This window comes from Bacillus rossius, chromosome 10 (genome assembly GCF_032445375.1).
Source record: "Bacillus rossius redtenbacheri isolate Brsri chromosome 10, Brsri_v3, whole genome shotgun sequence".
NCBI classification, from domain to species: Eukaryota; Metazoa; Arthropoda; class Insecta; order Phasmatodea; family Bacillidae; genus Bacillus; species Bacillus rossius.
The window spans coordinates 59,459,979-59,484,847 of record NC_086337.1 but is presented as its reverse complement, the minus strand read 5'-3'; the positions used below and the strand labels follow the sequence as shown (position 1 = coordinate 59,484,847).

Genomic DNA, 24,869 nt, shown 5'->3' with positions numbered 1-24,869 from the left:
CCCCAAGATATTGTGTGATTTTATTAGTTACTTTGTAAATAAAATTACGATGTGTATTGATTCGGTACCTACTTATAAATGAAATTAACATTTAAATGCTGAATGTTTCAACACTACAGTTATTATTTCATGTTTCGTGGAAATTAATTAATTTTTACCTTTGCCACCTAGATTCGTATTCGAGAAGTATGTTGGATGTATTATTTGTTATTCGGATTAAAAAAGTGGGTATGAGAAATCAGGGATGTAACCAGTTGCGATGGCTCCTCCGAGCGGCCAAGGAATTTTTATGGGGAAGTAGGTTTTAAAATTTTTTGTGAACATCTTAAAGAAGTGCCGATCCTTGCCGACTGTGAACCGGAAGTATTAATTAAATTTTGCAGTGAGGTAGATCAAATACGCGAGCTTGAACTTTTTCCAAATGACGCGTGCATGTTGAAATGTTTGTTGGGAAAGTGTAAAGGGGTAGCACGAACAGTAGTTGGGAGATGTTGGACATCTGGATTGATTTGGGCAGAGCAATTTTTCTGCATTTAGATAAAAAAAAAATTATACACGTTAGTACCCAGCTGGGGGCGGGTATTGTGACCTTTGGCTGAAAGTGATGAGCAAAGGTTACACAGTCACTAAAAGAAGCAGATGAATAATCGTCAGACGCAAGCCCCCTGTCTGCACCTTCATGTTCCTGGCGCAGTCCGCTGCACTCGCATCATGCTCGGGCGGTAATCCTGCGGAGATCGCTCAGTCGGCGACGTGAAAGGGTGTTGTCGCACACCGGTGCCCCTCTCCCCCCCAGTATTGTTATTCCGGGTCATTACCCGCCCACAGCAGCCCGGCCCTGGGGGGGGGGGGGACCCTGGGGGGGGGGACTATACCTCGCCCCCCGCTGCGCCGCTGTCACAAGAGATCTGCGCCGACGAGCTGACTAAAGACCTGCCCCCCTCTCCCCTCTCACCCTGTACATGACTGCCGTCTTCCTCCCGAGCCGCTCTCGTCTGAGCACAGAGCAGTGCGGAGCACAGAGCAGTGCAGAGCACATCTTTGAAAGATTTGTGCAGTGGGAGTGCATGACTTGATGTATGCTTTTGGACATACGCCATTGATAAGCACATGTATGTCTGTAGAAGAAAACTACAAAAAACACAAAAGACAAAAACACAAATTAAGCAAAAGAATTGCTGTTGTCAACCGGATATAAACACCACATAATATTCCATAACAGGAATATGGTCAACAAACAAAGAAAAACAAAGAAAAATGGACTAACAGAACGAAAAAACCCCCACAAATGATGAGAGCACAAAAATATTGAAACCAAAAAAAATTAATCAGCACAACGGTTGAAACGAGACAAAAACACAACAAAACGAAAAGACGAAACAAACACAATAGTTTTCCGAAAACGGAAGAGAACGAAAAAACCCTCACAAATGATGACAGCACAAAAATATTGAACCCAAAAAAATCAGCACAACAGTTGAAACGAGACAAAAATACGACGAAACAAAAGACGAAACAAACACAATAGTTTTCTAAAACAGAAACAAACGACGACGTTTCGGGAACTGCTACCTGCTCCCGTCCTCAGGCAGAGACGCACATGGAAATGGCGTATGTCCAAAGCATACATCAAGTCAGTGCAGAGCACGGATACCTCAGACACGAATCATGCGGCACGTATCTATAACCAGGTGCAGGTAAACTATTTGGTGTTACAAATGTTCTGGGAGTCGAGTGGCAAATACAATGCCTATTTAAATAAGCCAATGTAGTCCTCAGAGGTAGTAGTTTATTCTTCTGTGACCGTTTTCCTGCCAAGAGTGTTTTTGAACAACTTAATTTGGTTGCCAGGGTTCGTAAACAAGCATCATGTGATGCACCCTTCAGAGAACTATCAAGTTTGGAACAAGTTAATTACGTGGTACAGACTATATAATGCTATGCAGACTACTGTATTAACAAACTGTAAAATAAAAAATAAAATTAATAAAGTAATAAGTGAGATTTATAAAAAACATATTAAATAAAGACTGTAGCGCGCATTTTTTTTCTGAGTTTTATTTTAGCAGCACACGGAGAGTTCTGAGTGTTTGCAGAATAACCGCTAGCCCCAACAGGCAAGACAGGCAACACAGGCAACACAGGGAGACGGAATGTCTGCGGAAGGTTGGTAGCACCAAGCCACAGACTCTGCCCTGCTCCTTGCGTGTAGGCGACCGCGACACCAGACACTGCCCCTAACAGGTAGGCCGCACATAGCGCCTCGTCCTCAATCGCCTCTGACAGCTAATTACACTCCGACGAGCTAGGCTAGGCAGACTCGGTTCGGAGGCGAGATGCGGAGAAGTTTGTTCACCCCAACGAACATTAACTTGCATGCAGCCAAACAAATGCATTACCTTTACATAGTGTTTTTTTTTCAATTAAACAAATTGTTTTAAGGATGTTTCTATGCGCAGTAAAATTGTTTTCAAAAATTTTAAAACGCTAAAATATTACGGTGAGTGAAAATGTGGGTTAGTATAAAGTTTAGTTTAGACACAACAATTTTTTTCAGGAATCAATTTATGAATATGTTAGGGCTTTCATGTTTGATTACAGTTTGTTTACACTGCAGAAGCCTGCTCTGTATTTTAAAACCTGCTGCGGTAGGAATATTTATGTTAAATGACATGAACATTGGTGGTTTTACAGAGACAACATGAGCAGATATATATATTTTTTTGCAGTTTGATTCAGAATTATTTTCGATTAGCAAGCGCACTCGAGTGTGAATGACGAGACGCGACAAGAAAATACCGTGGCTGCTCCACACTTCACCCGCGCGCTGTGTTTGTCGGGGCGGGGCCGACGCCCCAAAAAGAGAAAGTATCGGGAGGGGTTGTTTATATTTTCGGCGCAACATCCTGGCTTGTCGGTGGCAACTGCGGTCCGTGGCTCCCAGGGGGGGGGGGGGGGTGATTCCCGCTCGCTGCACTTGTTAGGAATTTGTTTCCCGGCCACTCCCCTCAGCGCAAAAACCGGACAAGTGACCTGTCGGACCACGTGTCAGCCGCTGAGCTGTCCACCGCTGCTTGACACGTCATGTTATTCAAGTAAAAATAAATATCTTTCATCACGGAGAACTGTCCTGCAGAGAAATAAACGGAGTACAAGATAAATTTTAAAACAAATTATTATTATTATTGTTTATTTATTTCATGTAGTGCACAATGGTAACTATCGACACGCTGCGGAGACAATTTTCATGTCTGAATTACGAAAGACGAACGACCACTGTACCTGCTCAAAGCTGGTTATCAAGGTATCAACGTATGAGTTAGTTCATCAACTACAATTGTTTATTTGCGGTAGTGTTTGTGGCTGATGAAGGGAACAGATGTCACTTCCCAAAAAGTTGAATCAGATTTGTCTTAAGAAGCCTACTACACTCTGTGTTATGATAATTACCCATCTAATTCCTTATGCGGAATTCTCTGTGCTGTCTACGCTTTTAAAATTTGAAGCCAGCTGATTTTTAGGTTGTTCTATGTGTGTTTGTGTATTAATATATTTTGTCCGTTATTGAGGCTTGTCTATGACAGACAATGTAAACACTTATAATGCATAACCACAAAAATTTTTTTAAATCAGTCTTACATAGTACAAGAATTGTTCAAATAACATCGCTCTTTATTTTTTGGTAAACTGTTTCTACAATAGGTATCTGTTATACTGATATTCAATGACGCAGAGAAACACGTTTCAGAATGTAAAAGAAATGTTCAGGTAGGCTTGAACTTTAAAGGTGAAACAACTCCAATCATGATGGTACTACGGTGGAACACTGCAGATACTCTCACTTGAAGACAGCTATGTTTGAAGTCAGTGGCTCCTGCAGTCATTCTAGGCTAATTGTGTGGCTGGACCCTTTGCCAAAGTCCACGGCCGATACCTATTCCAGACCGCCTTCTTTTAAGTTGTTACATGTGTCCTTCTCTGGTTGTAAGGGAGGTAGAGAGAGAGAGAGAGAGAGAGAGAGAGAGAGAGAGAGAGAGAGAGAGAGAGGAATTGCATTAAGACTAGAGACGGCTTTACACAGTCGTGACAAAGCAAAGGAAAGTAATTATCTCATTTGATAAACCTGTAAAGATGTTTCTCAAGTTTCCCTCACCAAACTGTGCAAGCCGGCTTTAGGCCCACTTGTACAGTCAGGTAAGTGAAAGCTGAGCAAAAAATAATTTAGTTAATTATATGCAATAATGCTATAGTCGCAACTGTGCGAGTTGGCCTTAGTCGTTTGCCTAACTATGTACAGATTAAACGATTAAGTTTTCTTATCATGATACAATTAATAATTTCAATGAACATCTTCTGAAATAAAACAATATATTTTGACTGTTAAAATATGATTTTTAAATTTTTACTCTCTAAAAAATTTTGGTGACAGAAAAATAATTTTTTATACACAAAAATTTCTTTGTTTCATTACTTATACGCTTTTTGTACTCTACAAAATTATTTGGTCGTTTCCATGAAGAAGTAAATAGGGTAAATAATCATATCCTTCTTCGCGGGGACAAAAAAATTTAGAATTTCATTGTGTTGTTCTGTTCTCTCTGTTCACTGCAGGGTCACTGACACGAGGTAACCCTGCAGCGTAAATATGTACGTAACTATTGAAAATACCTGGAAATTAGTGGTATTTGTTCCTTGAAAATATCGTTGAAGCTGTTCCATAGCGGAGCAGATGAAACAGTTTGCCCTTCGCAGACGCAGACTCACGAGAGTAGAGCGAGGCGCAGGCAGGCGACCTCTGACCCGGAGCCAGAACTGTACCTCTGCCCTCGTCAGCGCCTGTGGGACTTGTGTCCCTGTTGCGCGCAGGCCTGCGCCGGACATTATAACCGTATGACGACCTGTCAACCGGCTTCTGTACACACGAATAATAAATGGAGGGAAAATAAATAAAAATGACAAGTATGAAAGAGATGAGTAAAAGAGGGATGAAGAGGAATGGTGGGAAAGGGTGTGGCGGGGCCTGCCGAAGGAAGGGAGAGATTCCAGGGCTCGCATGGGCAAACACTCCCCGCGTGCAAAAGCGCGCCATCTCGCACAAACTGCCGCGACTTTTCGCACGAGCTTCGACCGGGGTCGGCCCTCACCCAGCGAGGCGGAGTGATACGCGCGACTGTCGCTGGCGCTTCTAGTGCGGTGTCGCCTCTAAGCGCAAGGCAGTTCAGTCCGCCCGTGGAGACGACACTATCTCCCTGTGGCGTGGAAATGAAGAAAACCGCGTAATGGAAGTCCCCATGGCACTTTGTGGAAACTGCACCGGTACTTTCATACCTAAACAATACTCTAGAAACACCCGTTTTATCCACTTTCACTTTCCCAAAACAGCCTTGGTAAAATGAACTAAATATTTTGTGAAATAAATGTAAAACATTTCACCAAAAAGTTGCAGTAATTTATTCTGATTGGTTCTCTTAATCCAAACTGCGCGATAAACGCCAACTATGCAACTTTGACAGCTATTTATGCATATAATATTATGAAATGTATATATTTATTCATCAGCGCGTGGCAGCTGAGCCACTAACAAAGAACAAAGGGTTTCGCAGTGACGAACGTAAATGTGAAACAATGACCTGACACAGCCCCGAGGAGATATTCTTGTATGTCCCGTACTGGATCTTCACAGATCATGCTACATAGTAATTTCGCATGCATTGTCATTTGGTCGACGCGCAGAACATGAGCTACTAAAGAATTTACCTTGGTGCAATGAGTCAATTAAATAATGTTCATTTTCTTTACTTATCTGAAGTTTTGCAAATATCATATAGTGAGTAACATAAATCACGCAACATTTGGAACGCAACATAAAATGCAATGCTTATGTAGCTAACCATCCGCGAAAATGAACTAATGACATGGAATGAAACTAATAAATTTTGAAGTTGAAGCCGGACTTTGAAAACCGATGGTATACAGACAGAACGGTGGATTGATGACAGTTCGGGTAGGAATGGTTAGGAACCGACCCAGCACTCATGGAGGGATTCAGGGTGGACCAGCCAAGACTCGAAACGAATCCTCTGCTATGCGAGATTGTCAGGGCACATGTTTGATATTACAAAATGTTCGGCTCATTCGTGAATATTTTTTAAACACCAATATGCCAAATCAATATTCCCTTACGACTTATTGATATTTTGAGAGTTTCATTGACTTTGACGTGTTTGTGACCAACTTTAACAATCACAAATGCACACCCAGCCTCGCTCGGGACTCGAACCACAGCCCTCGCAGGAGGTCTGTTAGTGCCTGACGACGGAAACAGATGCCAGTTCCCGAAACGTCGCAACTGGTTTGTTATAGGAGACCAATAATAATTGTGTTCGTTTGTGTTATGGTCGTTGTGCGTTGTCCAAAATATCTTCATCGTTATGTTCGTTTATTTTCTGCGTTGTCGACGGTTTTTTGTCTGCCTACATCTACCGTTATTGTGCTGTTACTTTTTTACATGACCATCTCCTTCCACGGAATTCTTGTGCTGTCTGATGTTTAGGTTTGAATGTGTTATCTGTGCTGTCGTTGTTGTTGTCCATAATACCTGTTTAGGTTCATCGTTGGATTCATCTGTTTGACATCAGCTGATTTAGGCTTGTTCTCTGTGGGTTTATGATTTATTTTATTTTCCTTAATTTGCGTTCTTGAATTTGTTGAGTGACAAACTGACCCATTGCAGGAGTCGTTCAAAGAATCTCCCAGAGCGCGGGTCGGCAGACGTGTTCATGCGCCCTACGTCCTGCTATGATAAGGTGTAGGACGGGATGTGTTTTGCACAGCAGTAGCTGCAGTTCACTTTGAGCTTCGTTGCAGGGCAGATCCTGCCAGCGCCACTCCTGCGACGCGCCAGCCACTAGTGCACACGGCGTTGGTAATACTGTTTCTACTCCAAGTGTTTCGAGGCGACAAAACGACAAAGTTTATTATTATCAACCACGCTTAGTTTTTATTGAGAAATATTTGAGATTAGGTAACATATAAAAATATCTATTTTTTTTGTTTTATAGATTTTTTAAATGGTCAAAATATGATTGACATTTAGTTTCAAAATAATTATAAACTAATGTTTCCAGGACGCGCGTCACTGGGCAGATGAGTCAGCGCTTTGCCGAACACTGCGATATAGCGGGCACACTCGCGTCTGTGGCCCCTAGCAGGATCCTGGAGGCTGTCTGCTCATTAGGGAATATGTGTGGTATATCTCGAGCTCGGTGCTTGTACCTATGTACGTGCGTTAGAAGCTGAACTTAGTTACTTGGCGTAATATAAAACTAACTTTAATATTTCATGTAAATAATTGATAGAATTAAAACAATAAAAGGGCTGGAGTGATATAAGTACTTTTGGTAAAGTATGAATTCAATAAAATTAAAAAAAATCTTAATTAAATACTCAGTATTCAATATTGTAATAAAAACGTGTATCAAATTAATTGTTTAATTTATTTACATAATCGTTATTAATTTTAATTGATAATGAAAATAAATGAACACGCTGAAAGTCTATTCTAAATTATGAATTTTAATTATTTATTAAAATAATAATGTAATAATTTATAATGCAAATAAATTATTCATACATAACCTCACAAACACTCTCATGAAAGCAGCCAGGAGACTACTTAGACACTCCTTGCCAGCGACAATGGAAGCTTACAAGCAACCTGACATCGTTATGCATACGAGAACATACGAACACACGAAAATACACTTGAAAAAACTTATAAACGCAATATATCACTAGTACAACATATGTATATTTTTTTAATTATATGGACCAGTATTCAATATCACTTACTAAAGATTATGATTTAAAAGCACATAAGTTATAATTTCTATTTGCATGTAGCATTTTTTAGTCCCGTCAATATTTTTTGCATGCTGCGCGCGCATCATATAAATTCATTCTCATATTTTTTTTTCATAACGTGCCTAAAGAAGTTCAACCTCAGAAACAATAAAACAGTTTTGCGGCTGGGTAGCAGGCACTAGGCCGAAAGTCATTTCACCGAAATTTCTGCCTACTGCCGCGTCATCTTGTGGCTGACACTACAAATTCCGTGGAAAACAAACGGTCAGATTGAAGCAGTTGATTGGTGGAGCGGGGAGGGAGTAGGAGGTGTCTCTGTGACGTCACCACTCTGTGTCTTCGTTACTGCAAGTAACCTACTGCTTTTTTTCTGTCAAACAGTTGCTAAGTGTCACAAAATAATAATTGATTCCGCGTCACCACGACAAATTCTGCGGTCGGTGGTGGCGATAGTTACAGTTATTTTCAAGCGCAATCTAAATATTTTTATCGAGAATAATGCACACGTGAAAATAACAACGCGAGGTTGAAGTCTCCCGTGCTTGTTGCAGGGGCCAGGCCCGCTGCGTCTGAGGCCAGAGAACAGCATCCTCAGAGAAGAGAGGTCCAAGTGCACTCGTCTGGCGCACTCGTCTGGCGCACTCGTCTGGCGCACTCGCGTGCTAGAGGGGAGGGGGGGGGGGAGACGTCTGGAGCTTGCCGGCGCCTGGATGCTGGGATCTGGCGGTCTCTGCTCGCTGCGGGCTTCTGAGGAGTTGCCAATGTGGCGACGCTCGTTTCGACGTGAATTCGACGAACGTCGTAAGTTTCGTTCGGGGAGTCAACACAGACTCTTGGCGTCCCGAAAGTATGATACTTTCAAACGCCAAACTACTGCCAAACTATACACTTAAACCACCGTGAAGCCCGTTTGTAAAAAAACCTCTAATATTTCATGCACTATACATATATATATAGGTGTGTATATATATAGGTGTGTATATATATATTACGCAAACCTAAAGTGAAGAAATCGAAGAAGCGAGTGATACCCATCTAATCTAGGGTTGTCCGGTTGCTCTGTATTCTGGTCTGTCGTGTTCTCCTAGTGCCTAACAGTGCAGATAGCAACGTTATTTAAACTGTTTTTTTTTAAATTTTTTGTATGCAACTGAAAATAAAGGTACCTACTGTGTGAAATACATACTATAAAATTTCCTTCTGATTTATTGAAATATGAACTACTGCAAAGCTACGTTTCCGCAGATAAATTTTTGTTTGACGCGTAAATTTGTAGCATGAGCAAGCTTCTATTGTCGTTTAAATAGTACGTACTTAGTACTATAACTATAAATATATTTTGTGCAACAAACTTAATCGCTCTTAACTAAATTAAAATTTATAATTCAAATACCCAAACCAAATAGAAATAAAATTGACTATAAAGATCTAATTATCGGTTTATTATTTGTACAGAATATTTATTTGGATATTTGTTCTTCACCGTAAATAAAGTTATTTACAGTGTAAACGAACTTTAGGCAAATATCCATAGCAAAAACCATTGGGAGTCCCGTAGGCTAGGTTTGATACCAGCTGAAGATACCACGCACAGTGGATAGGTTGGCTTAAACGTGCCGTGGCTGCCGAAGGTCTTTCGGTGTGGTGACAGCCAGTTCCAGCCTCTCATCTGCCTGTCTGACTGTCTGTCTCCACTTGCCCCTGCCTCCTGTCTGCCTGTCTGCTTGTCTCTTCTTCCCTCTGCCTCCTGTCTGCCTGTCTGCTTGTCTCTTCTTCTCCCTGCCTTCTTTCTGCCTGTCTGCTTGTCTCTTCTTCCCTCTGCCTCCTGACTTTCTGCCTGCCTGTCTCCACTTTCCCCTGCCTTCCTTCTGCCTGTCTGCCTGTCTTTATGCACAGAGGGAATCTATGAGGTTTGGGGGTGACCTATACTACAGGTTTTGGTGTATACATAAGAAAAAAAAGGAATATTTCCAGTTCTATGAGTGCTTTTAAGAACCTTCCCTGGGATTTTCATACCTATATTTTATTGTGAAACAAGCGTTTTATCCCTTTTTTTCTCCTAAAAAATCACTGTTTAAAAAAGAAATCCGGAAACAGAACTACGTACTGATCCGACCTCAGCGTACCTATTTTAAATATCTGGCATACCGAGCCCACTCAGGCACACCGGGTGTGCCCGGGTGCGAGACCACGGCGGGGTCCTGACCACGAGGTGCTACCTCGAGGTCGCTGGACCAGGGAGGCTGCGGCGGCCCCCGCCTCCGCCGTCACAAACAATCACCTGGCTTGGGCCCTTGTTGCGCGGCGCGGCAACCGGGGCACCGTCACCAGCTCCCTGTGGTGATATTGTACAGAGGGAATTTGTTATTTGTCCACGTGATCAAACACCGGGCGAGCCCCGGGGACGACACAAAAAACAACACGCCCGCGGGGGCGCGCGGATCCGGGGGGGAGGGGCTGCCTAGACAAAGGCATCGCTGAAGCTGGCCGGCAGGGTCGGCATGCTCAACTTCACTGTGCCGAAGTGAAGCTTCTTTGGCCGCGATAACAGCAACACTTCTAGGCCTCGTTTCAGTGCTTCAACTGTTGTGAAACGTTTCTGACGCTTTACAGAGAACAGGTACTTCGCCAAAGAGATATAGAGAGAGCACTAAGCTATATACGTTGCTAGGCTCGTTTTAGTTACCGTCTTTGGGCGATAACCGAGAGAGAAAGTTGAGTGTGCGCATGCGTTTGTTTCAGAAAATAGATATAGGTTCCCATACAGTCAGCTGTGAGTGGATTAAATTTTATATTTGCTACCATTAGTATTGATTTCATGGCAATTTATTTTTCTTATTTAATTTTTGAAGTTTTACTTCTTTAGGCGTGTTTCGAAAAAAAAATTATGAGGGCTAATTTTTTTATAATGCGCGCATCCCATGTAACGAAATTTTCACAGAATGAAAAAAAAAGACTACACACAAATAATAAATATATATGTGCTTTTAAAAATAGTAATTTAGTGATTGATATTATGTAAATTCTGGTCCATATCATTAAAAATGGTAATTTATGACGAATATTACTGTTAGAAAAATTTGTTTGATAAAATTTCTCAAATATAATTTCAAGTGTATTTATGTAATTGAAGTTATGTTCCCGTATTTTTATTATATTTTAAATTTTAACATTATTATTTAATATTTATTTAAAATTAATACATTATTATAAACACTCGGCATATTTATTAAATTTTATTTTTAATTAAAAAATTTCTGGATTATTTAACTGAATTTAATAATTTTTTAGTTCACGTGTTTATATTAATATTTATTTCTGAGTATTAATTTTAATATTATAATTAGAATGAATTTATACTCTACCAACCATAGTTATATCACTCCAGTCCTTTTATTATTTTATTTATATTAATGATTTCCATGCAAAATTAAAGTTTTTTTTTAATTACACCGGTTAAGTGTAATTTCAAAAGCGCGTACATAAGTACAAGCACTTTTTGTTTGTATGCAAGGGTTCGATGATGAGGACGGGGGGGAGGGGATAAAATCCTGTGTACCCGAGAGATGACGACTATGGCTGTTAAAAAGTTAAGGAGTAGTTTTATTTTTATTTTGCATACAACTTGAGTGTCGTGCTTTTGTGATTATTGTAGTAGCTTCTGCGTAGTAAGAAGTGCATATTTTGTACTCCTAGTTGGAGGCTCGCAAGGAGGATCACTTGAAGACCTCCTTAAACAACGGCTGTATCTAGTGTCCGGTGCAGGCAGGTACCCCCCCTCGCCCCGGGCACTTCAGGACCAAACAGAAATGCGACCCAGCGTCAACAAGGCCGCGGGCTGGGCGCTGCCGCCTCGTGATTGGTCGAGCGGCGCGGAGCCGTCTGTGACAACAAGGCCGCGGCCGGGCGCTGCCGCCTCGTGATTGGTCGAGCGGCGCGGAGCCGTCTGTGGCAACGAGGCCAAGGCACGGGCGCCTCGCGTGACGTCACAGCCTCCTCGCTTGCAACTAGAGACCGGAAATATTCGCGGATTTATTTCACGACAGCCTAAATTTCATATAGTTATAGGTACCTGAGTGCTGCCTCTGCTATTGGCTCACAACTCACCTGGACGACTCCGGGCCGGTGAGAAACTCTAAACCGATGCTGTGGCGAATCACAGGCCGCTACATTGGGACACCTTCACAAGACAGCAGCCAATGAGAGGGTGACATTCGACCGAGTGTACCTTGAACTATAAAGTTCATCCTAGAGGTCATTGAACCCGCGAATATTTGCGGTCCCTACTTGCAGGTTAGCAACACTTCAGTTCCAGCAACACACAACCATCGTAGAGCATAAGATTTAATCAGGGGCTGAAATCTGATGGTTCCCTTGGTGGGAAAGGGGGGGGGGGGGGGCTCAAGAATTTTGTGCCGTGGATTTGAACCGACACAAGTCAACTCTGGATGGTATTCTTGCCTAGGTTTTGGCCTGTACGTATGTATGGAATAAACAGAACATTTTATAATAACACAGAAAGTTTTCCATAAAACGTATTTTTTTTTTACTTTTACGTCCATCAACCCTGTGGCACAGTCACGTTATTGCAAGCACCAGCGCAAACACCCCCCACTACGCCCGTGGCTTTACTAGTTGAAGCTGCTGCACAGACAGTTGCTGCCGTGTCTGCGCCCGGGAGGAACACGTGGTCAGTGCCTCAGCGCGCTCTGTGCCGGAGGAGGTTCGCTCCACGTGGAACAGACGGCCTCAAGCACAGCTCCGCAAGTTGGCTCTCACGTCACGGCTGGACGCTTCCAGACTGTTTAGTTGTTCCCACGCGCATGCTAGGATTCCGATTTGATGTAAGCTTTTGGACATACGCCATTGCTAAGCACATGTATGTCTGTAGACGAAAACTACAAAAAAACTCAAAAGACAAAAACACAAATTAAGCAAACAATTTCTGTTGTCAACAGGATATAAACACCACATAATATTCCATAACAGGAATATGGTCTTAAATTGTCACAAGAAATGCCTGCAAATGAATAGACACGAGAGAAATGCAAGCTACGTTACAACACAGACACTGTTATGAATTACAGTCAATGTACGGACTTTTCAAAAAAAAAAAAGATTTTACCTGAAATAATCGAAAAATTTTCCTCTCGGTTCCAGATAGCGGGACTTGGAGAAACGAGGCCATACTCCGACATGCAAGGCCGGTGTTCCGTTGTAAACAGGTTAAAAAGGCACTTACAAACCTGACGCGCGGTTTGGTTGAAGACCTAACCAATTTTTGAAGGTTTTTTTAGTAACTTGAAGTAAATAAAGTTTGTGATCGTAAATACACGAAGATATACGTCAGTTTATGAAGATTATTATTATTTTTAACCAATGTTCTTCGTAGATTTGAGAAGAAAATGTTTTAGAGTAAAGTAAGTGAAATGTAAATGTGGTAGAGCCTTGTGGCGCTGAACACAGGCGCTGGCCAATAGCCGCCCGGCTGGAGCCTCAGGCACGCACTGCGCAGGCGCCGCCCGAGGCAAACATTGCCCAATCGCCTCTCCGCGACCCGCTAGCGCGACCCGCCGCGCGCACAGACACACGGGCCCGCACACTCGCGCCGACTGCCGTTCCGTTTCTTCGTGCGCGCCGCGTTGCAGCGCATCTCTTTAGTTTCAGATTATTAGTGACGGAGGTTGAGTTGCATATTAGTGGCAATATTTTTGAAATAGTGCAATTTTTACTATGTAATCATTGAAATACAATAAAGTTAGTAAAATGTCAGGCAAATACCTATTTATAATTTAAGTTTTTTGCCCGAATATATGCGTCACAGTCTTTCTCCAGAAATATTTTTTCTGAATTTACGAATCAGGTAAATGCTTACAAATTTACTTCTTAAAACCATTTTTGAAAAACCTATTTTTATAATTATTTGGAGTAAATAAAAATTCAAAATCAACGTGACAGGTGAAGCCAAGCGTTCTTCTATAAACCGCCTCCACAATTGTCTCTGTAATTCAAAGTATAAATAATATAAAACTAAACCTTTACTGCATGCAGGTCATGCGTCGCTTTCAAATTAATTTCAAGAATTTCATTATGCATTCGTAGAGTTACTAAGATTATTATGTTAAAGAAAAGACATATAGGTTACAATATAAAATTTAAAAAAAAAACTTTATTTTGAATACTGACATAAGGACAGTAAAAAGAGTACATAACAGTAAATGTTATCAAATGAAATTGACGGCCACGGTGATTCGGTATTCAGACCACTCACATCACACCAAGGAGAGTTCAGACCACTCACCTCACACCAAGGAGAGTGTTCAGACCACTCACATCACACCAAGGAGAGTTCAGACCACTCACCTCACACCAAGGAGAGTGTTCAGACCACTCACATCACACCAAGGAGAGTTCAGACCACTCACCTCACACCAAGGAGAGTGTTCAGACCACTCACATCACACCAAGGAGAGTTCAGACCACTCACCTCACACCAAGGAGAGTGTTCAGACCACTCACCTCACACCAAGGAGAGTGTTCAGACCACTCACATCACACCAAGGAGAGTTCAGACCACTCACCTCACACCAAGGAGAGTGTTCAGACCACTCACATCACACCAAGGAGAGTTCAGACCACTCACCTCACACCAAGGAGAGTGTTCAGACCACTCACATCACACCAAGGAGAGTTCAGACCACTCACCTCACACCAAGGAGAGTGTTCAGACCACTCACATCACACCAAGGAGAGTTCAGACCACTCACCTCACACCAAGGAGAGTGTTCAGACCACTCACATCACACCAAGGAGAGTTCAGACCACTCACCTCACACCAAGGAGAGTGTTCAGACCACTCACATCACACCAAGGAGAGTTCAGACCACTCACCTCACACCAAGGAGAGTGTTCAGACCACTCACATCACACCAAGGAGAGTTCAGACCACTCACCTCACACCAAGGAGAGTGTTCAGACCACTCACATCACACCAAGGAGAGTTCAGACCACTCACCTCACACCAAGGAGAGTGTTCAGACCACTCACATCACACCAAGGAGTGTTCAGACCACTCACCTCACACCAAGGAGAGTGTTCAGACCAATCACCTTACAGCAATGTGATGTGGGTTTGATACCCGGCGGGGTCACGCCCTGAATTTTTCGTTTCACCGCTGTTGCCGTGAGCCGGTTGTTTTCCTCTCTCATGCATTCCTGTGGTGCCCCATTGCCTCCCACGCACCCCGCCTCAGGCAGCTGGTGACAGGTCTGTCCCTGCGCGGGGGGGGAGGGGGGGGCACTTGTGTGGTGTGTTGTTCCTGGTGTCCCCTACCTCCCCTCCCCTGCAGGAGCTCTGCAAGCTGCTCCAGATATCTATCAGTGTATGGTGTGTTTACTACAGTCATGCAGGAATACCCTGAGGGCGGTTTTAAACTGCAGGTATTTTTAGAAGGAATAAAACATGTAAAAATTAGAACAATGTCCTTGTCGCACGTGGTCGCACACGGGTGTCTGACAGCTAGCAGCCTGCATGTGAGGTGTTTGAGCTGTCCTTTGGTGAACCATGTCATCCGTACATCCTCTAACACATTACCCATTGTCGAATTACTCTATTAACATTTCAAATATGACCCACGGTCGTATGAAATATTTTGCTCCAGATGATGTAAGGTACAACCCTGCGATTGGTGGTAACTCCTCGTCGCTGAGGATTTGACTCCTGGCGGTAAGTTATCTGCAGGAGCTGGACTCTATGACATGCAAGGGTAAGGTATCTGCAGGAGCTGGACTCTATGACGTGCAAGGGTAAGATATCTGCAGGAGCTGGACTCTATGACATGCAAGGGTAAGGTATCTGCAGGAGCCGGACTCTATGACATGCCAGGGTAAGGTATCTGCAGGAGCCGGACTCTATGACATGCAAGGGTAAGGTATCTGCAGGAGCTGGACTCTATGACATGCAAGGGTAAGGTATCTGCAGGAGCTGGACTCTATGACATGCCAGGGTAAGATATCTGCAGGAGCTGGACTCTATGACATGCCAGGGTGAGGTATCTGCAGGAGCCGGACTCTATGACATGCCAGGGTAAGGTATCTGCAGGAGCCGGACTCTATGACATGCAAGGGTAAGGTATCTGCAGTAGTGATGGGCAGAACGGTTCTTTTGACCGAACCGGTACTTTCGGATCAGTTCCGTGAAAGATTCGTTCAGAACGATTCGTTCATCTCGGTCATTTCGTTCTTTTCTGTGAATAGGATCTGGCTCTTTTATCAGGTGACGTAACTCGTTCATCCTTTAGAGTATTGGCTACGTGTTTGCTTCCAGCCTCCCCTCGTTATCGCGTGACCCGATAACGAGAGGAGGCTGGATCGCGTGGGTGGTTATCTTTATCTACTCTGCATGGGTAAATGAAATTTCAAACGTCTAGTTGTATACTGACTGTTATAAAATTATTGACTGTTGATCGCTGCAAATGCTTCATGCAGTGATTCTATATAATACGGGAGCATTAAATCTAAGAATGTTAGGTACGAAAGTGATCTTTCTTAACTTTAATTTGTAATCGCACTATTATAGCTAGTACTTGAACATTGCTTTTCGTAGCCAGTGAATCACAGTTGCGTATATGAAACAAGATTATTTATATTGTATTACTTTTTAAGTTACAAATATTAATATACAGGCTATTTACACTCTAGAGAGAGTAAAGTGTTTACATGTAGACCAACACATTTAGAGAAAAAAAGACAAAAATTGAATACTACTACTGCGATTCAGTATGAAGAGAGAAAAATGAAGTAGGTACATTAATTAACACCTAAATGGTAAGTGTGAACATTTGTAGTTACTTTCCCTGTTATTTTTAATTCATGTTTTTTTTTTTCCCCCAAATTTGTGTATGTGAATGTGAAAACGCAATTTTAAACCACTACTTAACAGTTGACATTTTCAGGTATAGATACTTTTCATGTTACCCTATTTTATTTGATCAGTTATCGTTTGCTCTTATGAACATGCTCACGCTGTGATTACTAATTCTTCAGACTCCTGACGTCATGAATCATTTCACGAACGAATCAGACCGGGCGCGTGGCCGGTTCTCTCATCTCGTTCTCTCGTTCTCTCCGCGTTTTCGTTCTTCCGAATCTTTCAAGGTACCGGCTCTCAAAGAGCCGGTTGGTTCTCTCGTTCTCTCCGCATTTTCGTTCTACCGAATCTTTCAAGGTACCGGCTCTCAAAGAGCCGGTTCTTTACATCGCGAACGAATCGCAAGATTTCGTTCTCTCAAAGATTCGTTCTTTTTGAACGAATCGTTAACGAACGACCCATCACTAATCTGCAGGAGCCGGACTCTATGACATGCAAGGGTGAGGTATCTGCAGGAGCCGGACTCTATGACGTGCAAGGGTGAGGTATCTGCAGGAGCAGGACTCTATGACGTGCAAGGGTAAGGTATCTGCAGGAGCTGGACTCTATGACATGCAAGGGTGAGGTATCTGCAGGAGCTGGACTCTATGACATGCAAGGGTGAGGTATCTGCAGGAGCTGGACTCTATGACGTGCAAGGGTAAGGTATCTGCAGGAGCTGGACTCTATGACATGCAAGGGTAAGGTATCTGCAGGAGCTGGACTCTATGACATGCAAGGGTGAGGTATCTGCAGGAGCCGGACTCTACGACATGCAAGGGTGAGGTATCTGCAGGAGCCGGACTCTATGACATGCAAGGGTCAGGTATCTGCAGGAGCCGGACTCTACGACATGCAAGGGTGAGGTATCTGCAGAAGCCGGACTCTATGACATGCAAGGGTGAGGTATCTGCAGGAGCCGGACTCTATGACATGCCAGGGTAAGGTATCTGCAGGAGCTGGACTCTATGACATGCAAGGGTAAGGTATCTACAGGAGCGGGACTCTATGACATACAAGGATAAGGTATCTGCAGGAGCGGGACTCTATGACATGCAAGGGTAAGGTATCTGCAGGAGCCGGACTCTATGACATGCAAGGAGGTCACTCACCTGGTTCTGCGCGTTCTGCTCCGCCATCGCCTTCTCCTTGGCCTGGCGCTTGCACTTGTAGCGGTGGTTCTGGAACCAGATCTTCACCTGCAACACAGGCGCGGCTTCTGTAGCGACAGGACTCAACCCTGGGGCCACGGCGGATAACGACCAGCGTGTACACGTGTACTGTGTACACATGAACCTCATAAAGGTACTTGTGAGATCAAGTTGAAAGTACACAAGTTAACTCCATAAAATAGAATCCTGATATTGATCTAATTATTTACAAGCTGATTCAAATACAATATATGATTGAGCTGTTGCGTACAATTTTTTTGGTGTAGAGATCTAGAGATTTACTCGTCAACTTACGAAGATGCCCGTGAACTAACGCAGACCTCTTGATAGTTTGTAACCATCCTTATACGTTCATTTAAGGTAAATACTTTTTAACAGTATATGTAGTGTTTAATAAACAGCTTCTCAAAATGATTGATGGTTCTGTAGCCCTCGATCATTGAAGAATTTAGTAATCATTTCACGTTCTTTTAAAAACCGATGGAAATTTATGAATATTTTAGTTGAACAAACATTTAATTTAATTTCAATATATTGAATTTGTCGAACACAGGACAGCGCACCCTCTCGGCGGACATGGACTCACTCTTGTGAACATGGACTCACCGGTAAGCATGGATTCACTCTGGGGAACATGGACTCACTGGTAAGAATGGACTCTCTTTGGCTTAATTTTTTTCCTCTTGTGCTCTTGGCCTCCGGCACACAACACCTGAACCACGTTATTGAATTTTTTTTATCATCTTCGATAATTTGGCACAAAAAAATGGCAACCTAAGTGTTAAGGTCTCTAGAAAATGTTTTAAAGGGAATGTGTTCATTTGCCACAAATGATGTGGCAAACCAGTAGATCTTCGAACCTTTTGGGCGTGCATCGAAGTGGATCGATAGGTCGACTCGCTGAATGTATCGATTCACTGGAGACGAATGAAGTTGTCTGAGGGCGATTTGTGAATGGTGTTGCAGCCGCTTGAAGAAGTTATTCTGGCAGAAAGGGGAGGTTTAGCCCCGCTCTGTCCGGGCGGGTGGAAGGCGCGGCCAGTTTATACACCTGCGCCGTGCTCGCCCTAAGCCCCTGGCGGGGCGGGGCGGGGCGGACAATGGAGGGTTGGTCCGCGAGGATAATCCACTCAACCACCCCCGCGGGGCGACACGTCTGCAAGTGCTGTCCACCGGCGCGAGAGGCTTAGGAGGTGTCCTGTCGCCTCTCCCCCCTGCTCCGCGACACCTCTGCACTTCAGTCTCTGAGTCTGACTGGTGATCCAACCAGGTAGTGCACAGCGCACATGCGAACAATAAGATTCCCCGTAACCGCCCTCTAATTCTATTGTGACACAAATTATCCGTACCATAAAGCATTCGTGAAAACACACGTCCTAACCATTTATTTATTGAAATCAGAAATAAAATGACATTTATTTTACTGGGCTGTATGACTTAGAAACATAAGCACAGACGCGCATTTGCATGTACACAAATAAGAAAGATAGCCTTCTTTAAAATAATGTTGCATTTGCTACAGCTTTTAGAAGAAACCAGTATTTATATTTCTTTGTTTGCACCACGCACGATTAGCGAAAGCTGTCTATGTACCACCTGAATGTTGTCTTTTTTTTCACATTTTTACAAATTCTTCGGCAAGAATCGAGCAACCTCGGGTGTCTTCTCTCCGGAACTATGCTAAGGAAGAAGGAACATCTGAGAGACAGGGCGGCAACTGTAAGGCGATGCCGACGTTAAAAAAAAAAGAACTCGGTCTTGTTTGTAGAGTTGCCTACTTCAAAACGAGCAGTGTCGTAATTAGTCTCCGAGACAAGGCGAGGCAGGGGAACTGATGCTTTGATAACCCGAGACGCAAGCCTCTGGGATCGCCTGGATACAGCGGCCAGCTTCGCGGGTGTCAGCGTTTTAGTTTTTCTTTCGCGTATCGAGGTGGAAGAGTGAAGTTGCTTTCTTAAGTGGTGGGACAGTGTTTTCTAAGTGGTGGGACAGTGTTTCTTAAGTGGTGGGACAGTGTTTTCTAAGCGGCAGGAAAGTGTTTCTTAAGTAGTGGGACAGTGTTTTCTAAGTGGTAGGATAATGTTTTCTAAGTGGTGGGACAGTGTTTCTTAAGTAGTGGGACAGTGTTTTCTAAGTGATGAGACAATGTTTTCTAAGTGGTGGGACAGTGTTTCTTAAGTAGTGGGACAGTGTTTTCTAAGCGGCGGGAAAGTGTTTCTTAAGTAGTGGGACAGTGTTTTCTAAGTGGTAGGATAATGTTTTCTAAGTGGTGGGACAGTGTTTCTTAAGTAGTGGGACAGTGTTTTCTAAGTGATGAGACAATGTTTTCTAAGTGGTGGGACAGTGTTTCTTAAGTAGTGGGACAGTGTTTTCTAAGCGGCGGGAAAGTGTTTTCTAAGTGTTGGACAGTGTTTTCTAAGTGGTGAGACAATGTTTTCTAAGCGGTGGGACAGTATTTTCTAAGCGGTGGGAGAGTGTTTTCTAAACGGTGGGAGAGTGTTTTCTAAGTGTTTGGAGAGTGTTTCCTAAGCGGTGGGACAGTGTTCTGCTGGGTGACAGGGAGTAATGCAGATCAACTAGCACCAGTGCACACTAATGGAGCATGGTTGAGCATGCAGCAGGTGATGGGAGGTGTAGGACAAGCCGCCCTCGGGCGCACATCATGTATTCACAGCCTGCTCGGCGCCGAGGGTGCGCGCCCCTGGTTCCAAGACGGGGGGAGGGGCTGCTTCTTATCAAAACACGCCCAGTTATGAAACTTTGATGACCTCGGCTCCCCCCCCCTGCCCCCTGCAAGACGTCCGGGACCCTCTGGTCGCAAGAAGCGCGCATGTGCGCTCTCGCGGTGTGTGGAGTTGTGCTGTTCTGCCCCCGGCACACACCACACCGGCTGCTTCATACAGTTCCTGTCCTTGCTCCATTCTCTTATCATCACTGACACTCCACAATGGCTCAACTGAGTTTACTCAAATGTATATGATAGCGGTAAAGTGGCGAAAAATTTATCCATGAAAGTAAACATCGTTATTTTTCAAATGACTTTTGGAATGTACAGAAACCCAAAATATGACCTATGAACAAAAAATCACGTTGAGAAACAAGAAATCAATAGCGCGCAATTCAAACCTCGATCCGTAAGTATATGTTAAGGGGTAAAACGACAGAGATGGAGAAAGAGAGAAAGAATACAACAAACACGCGAGTTGGAAGTGAAACTTCACGCAAAAATAATTAATTTAAACGATAAAAATCTATATTCAGTAATTCACTTTGAACTATCAAATCAAGCAATAATGTAAACAATTACACATTAAACGCCATAATGAATCCAGGCGACGGCCTGAGAGTGTGTCACAGTGTTTCCAGCGGGCTGTGTCCGCGAGGAGTGGGGCACTCGATGTCAGCCCCTCTCTGCCATCAAGCTCTCCTCTCCTCCTCTGATGACTCATAGGCTCGAACTATCCTATTGCTGTAAAAATGGGTCACTTCGAAAATGTATAAATTTATTAAATTAAATTAAATTTGTTAAATTATTTTTTAAGCGGAGTTTTGGAATTTAGCAGTGTGGGAAATAAAACGGAAGAACACCGTTTTCACCTAATTTGAAGATGTTACCAAGTATTATCATCGGATTTCTCAACTGATAGCATTAATTCATTGTTTTCATTGTTTCATTAATGATGGTATATATAACGTGGAACAGAAACTGTGATATTTGGTAGGTTTTTAAAAGACTAAAAAATAGCCAACAATTATTTTTTATATATTTCTTTAGGCGTGTTAAAAAAATTTTATTTAAATGATTTTATACGATGCGCGCGCACCATGCAACGAAATTTTCATAGAATAAAAAACGGCTACACACAAAGCCAAATCATACACGTGTTTTAAATCATATATTATATTGGTCAATATAATTTTAAAAATTATTTATTTGAGAATATTAGTGAGTATAAGCTGTGTTAATATACTTTTTCAAGTGTAATTATAAGAGAGGTATTATTCCCGTATGTATAATTTACTGGGCATTATAAATTATTATATTATAATTTAATAAATATTTTTATTTAAAGATATTAAATTAGAATAAACATTTAGCATACTTATTGATTTTCGTAATTAATTAAAATTATCTCGATTATGTTACTAAATTAAATAATTATTTTTATACACGTGTTTATATTAATATTGAATACCAAGTTTTTATTTTAATTTTTATTTGATTTAATTTTTTCACTACCAATTGTATTTATATCACTCCGATAATTTTATTACTTTATTTCTATTAATTAGTTGCATGCAAAATTAAAGTTAATATTTTAATACGCCAAGTAAGTATAACTCCTAATGCACCCACCTTTTTTTGTGTTTGAAGAAACCCAGATTTACCTGGTTTGCAGATGCTTTGGACCTTATTCTACATCAGAAATATTTGATAATATTTGAACATTTCATGAATTTTTAGCAATTGCATGGGTTAGTCTATTAACAGCGACTCCCTCAGCAATGATAAGTGTATAACTTTAAATCTAACCTGAGTATGAACATTAATACAAACCACCAACCTCAATTTTTAAAATTTTGTGGTTCTCAACTCGTGAGTGGTTTTTGGTTTCTTTCCAACATGTAGTGATTTGTAATCTTCAGTTCAGTGATTAGTTTAAGTTAAATGTATATGTGTTGGCCTACTGTGTAGAGTTATACTACATTTTTCTGTTAAAGCTTATTTGATTTGTTACTGCAGGTACATATTACAATCATAGTTGGAGATAAAAATAATTACGAAGGTATAGTTATTACATAGAAATTGTTGTACACAACTGTGCACAGATGGATGCTTGAATTTAACTGTTATGGCATCCTGTATGCTGAACAGTGGCATGAAAGTTTTGCAGCACTGTACTGTAGTGATTGCGAAAACTGCACTCAACAATATTATTGATTGCGATGGCTGCGATGAGAGAGTTAGGGGTGAACGCACCCCTCCATGCGCAGGTGTTGTGCGTGGTTGTATGACGTCCAGGCGTGTCCATACCACACGACTGGTAGGCGTGCGGTGGGGTAAGTGTAATGCTGTAAGAGTAACTATGCTCTAACACATTAACATTATGGCCATGTATTTTAAGCGAAAATATTTCCAGACCAGCTGTGTGTTAAAACTTTGTAGCATTGACTGTGTTTAGTGGTTAGCTGGGTTTATTTCAGGCACTTGTCTATTATCAACACGCCAATCACAGCCATCCACTGAGAATGCAAACGCGTCATGAATGGCCACGCCAAATAGGGCAATGTCTTCTCTTGCAAACGGCCTCTGATCATAAGGGTACAATCGCTAGCGTAGGTATACCTTATTGCAATCTAATGAGAGATCAGATTTTTTTTCGCGAAAAATAAATGTTCTTCTCATCGTCATACACACTTTCCCTGAACACCTTGTAATAGAATTGGTCTGTCTCCCTGACTCTTCGTGACGCAATGTATACGGATTAAGTAACAATACTAGTGTTGTTTGAAATGGTTTGCATATGCAATACTCGCAGACGAAGCTGATAATTTTAACCGTTAACTTATAAGTAGAGACCTGAAAAATTCGCGGATTCATTCGGTGATAGGCTAGAATTCAAACACAAATTCCTCTTAGATAATTTTGCTATTGGCTTACTGTTCATCTGGACGAATCTCAACCAGTTATAAACCCTAAACCAAAGAAGGATCGAATCACAGACAAACCAGCTGAGACGACTTATAAGTCGGCAGCCAATGAACTTGCGCTATTTGCCCGAGTGTACAGGGGTATGTGCAGTCTATTCTGAAGGCCATCGAAACCGCGAATTTTGCAGGTCTATACTTATAAGTATAACTTATTTGAAATTAACTGTTTCAGTCCTATTTCTCCACCAAGTAATTTTTATTTTTCTTTAATCACGGAAAAATTTTACAACTACAGGTAAACAAAACGTTTTTTAACTTTTATAAACATGTTTACCGCCTGTTTGTTTCTTGTATTATGGACCAAATAATTTACCCGTTATATCTTGTAGATGTAAAATTGTTGTGTTGGCTCCTCTGTCGTTTAGAAAATCTAAAGAAACCTAAAAATATAGGTAGTACTATAATTTAGCAGCCAGTGGGCCAGCAAGAACGAATGAGAAAGCTGTCCTAACAATTGTATTTTTTTTTATGTTACGAGTTTAGATCCTCTGTACAAAAAAAATAATAGAGAAAAATTAAAATTATGTTTTTTACGTTTAATTTACTATGCTCTTTTAATTGTGATTTAGGCATATATGTGATTACAAAGAGATTATCATTTGTATTAAAAATTGAAAATTTGAGAACTAAAAAATACTATTTTTAAGATTAAAAAACTACATATTCATTTATAATATTGTTATTACAGGTATGCAGTTTCCAGGACAGTTTTTATTCTCTCTTACCACAGCAAAAAATACTATAATTAACGCACACTACAAGTGAAATTTTTAAGAAAACCACAATTTTCTGGACTTTTTTACAACTGCCCAATCTTTGTGATTGATATGTGAGTTATAAAAATTATGTATCAGGAAAATTCACGCATTAATAATTTTCTAAGTTTTTTTTTCTCATAAGAATATTGGCCACAGAAAGGCGAAAAATACGTGTAAACATAGAAATATTTCTCTTCCTTTGTTGCTATCTTTAACGAGCGAAAATGTACTACAACACATATTTCTGAAAGCTTAGTTCACCATGACTATTGGCATTCCAAAAATAAATGGGGCTAAACTTTTATCGTGTAGTTGAAAAAAAATGTAGAAATTTGTGGCGAAAATTTTAATAAAATCAAGCTGTGTGAATTAAGGAATTCGTGTTTAGTTAGTTTATTGACAAGGGAAGAAAACAATGGGGAATCGGTAGAGACAGGAAAAATTCGCGGATTTATTT

At 41.7% G+C, this 24,869-nt stretch overlaps 1 protein-coding gene across 1 annotated transcript in view; it reads right to left on the bottom strand.

Moving 5' to 3' along the window:
- The window catches only part of LOC134536366 (homeobox protein Nkx-2.4), a 94,504-nt gene that overhangs the window by 1,409 nt on the left and 68,226 nt on the right, over positions 1-24,869 (bottom strand). Inside the window, exon 5 of the mRNA XM_063376120.1 lies at positions 17,883-17,969. Within this exon, the coding sequence (XP_063232190.1) occupies positions 17,883-17,969 (87 nt within the window). The remainder of the gene's footprint in view (positions 1-17,882; positions 17,970-24,869) is intronic.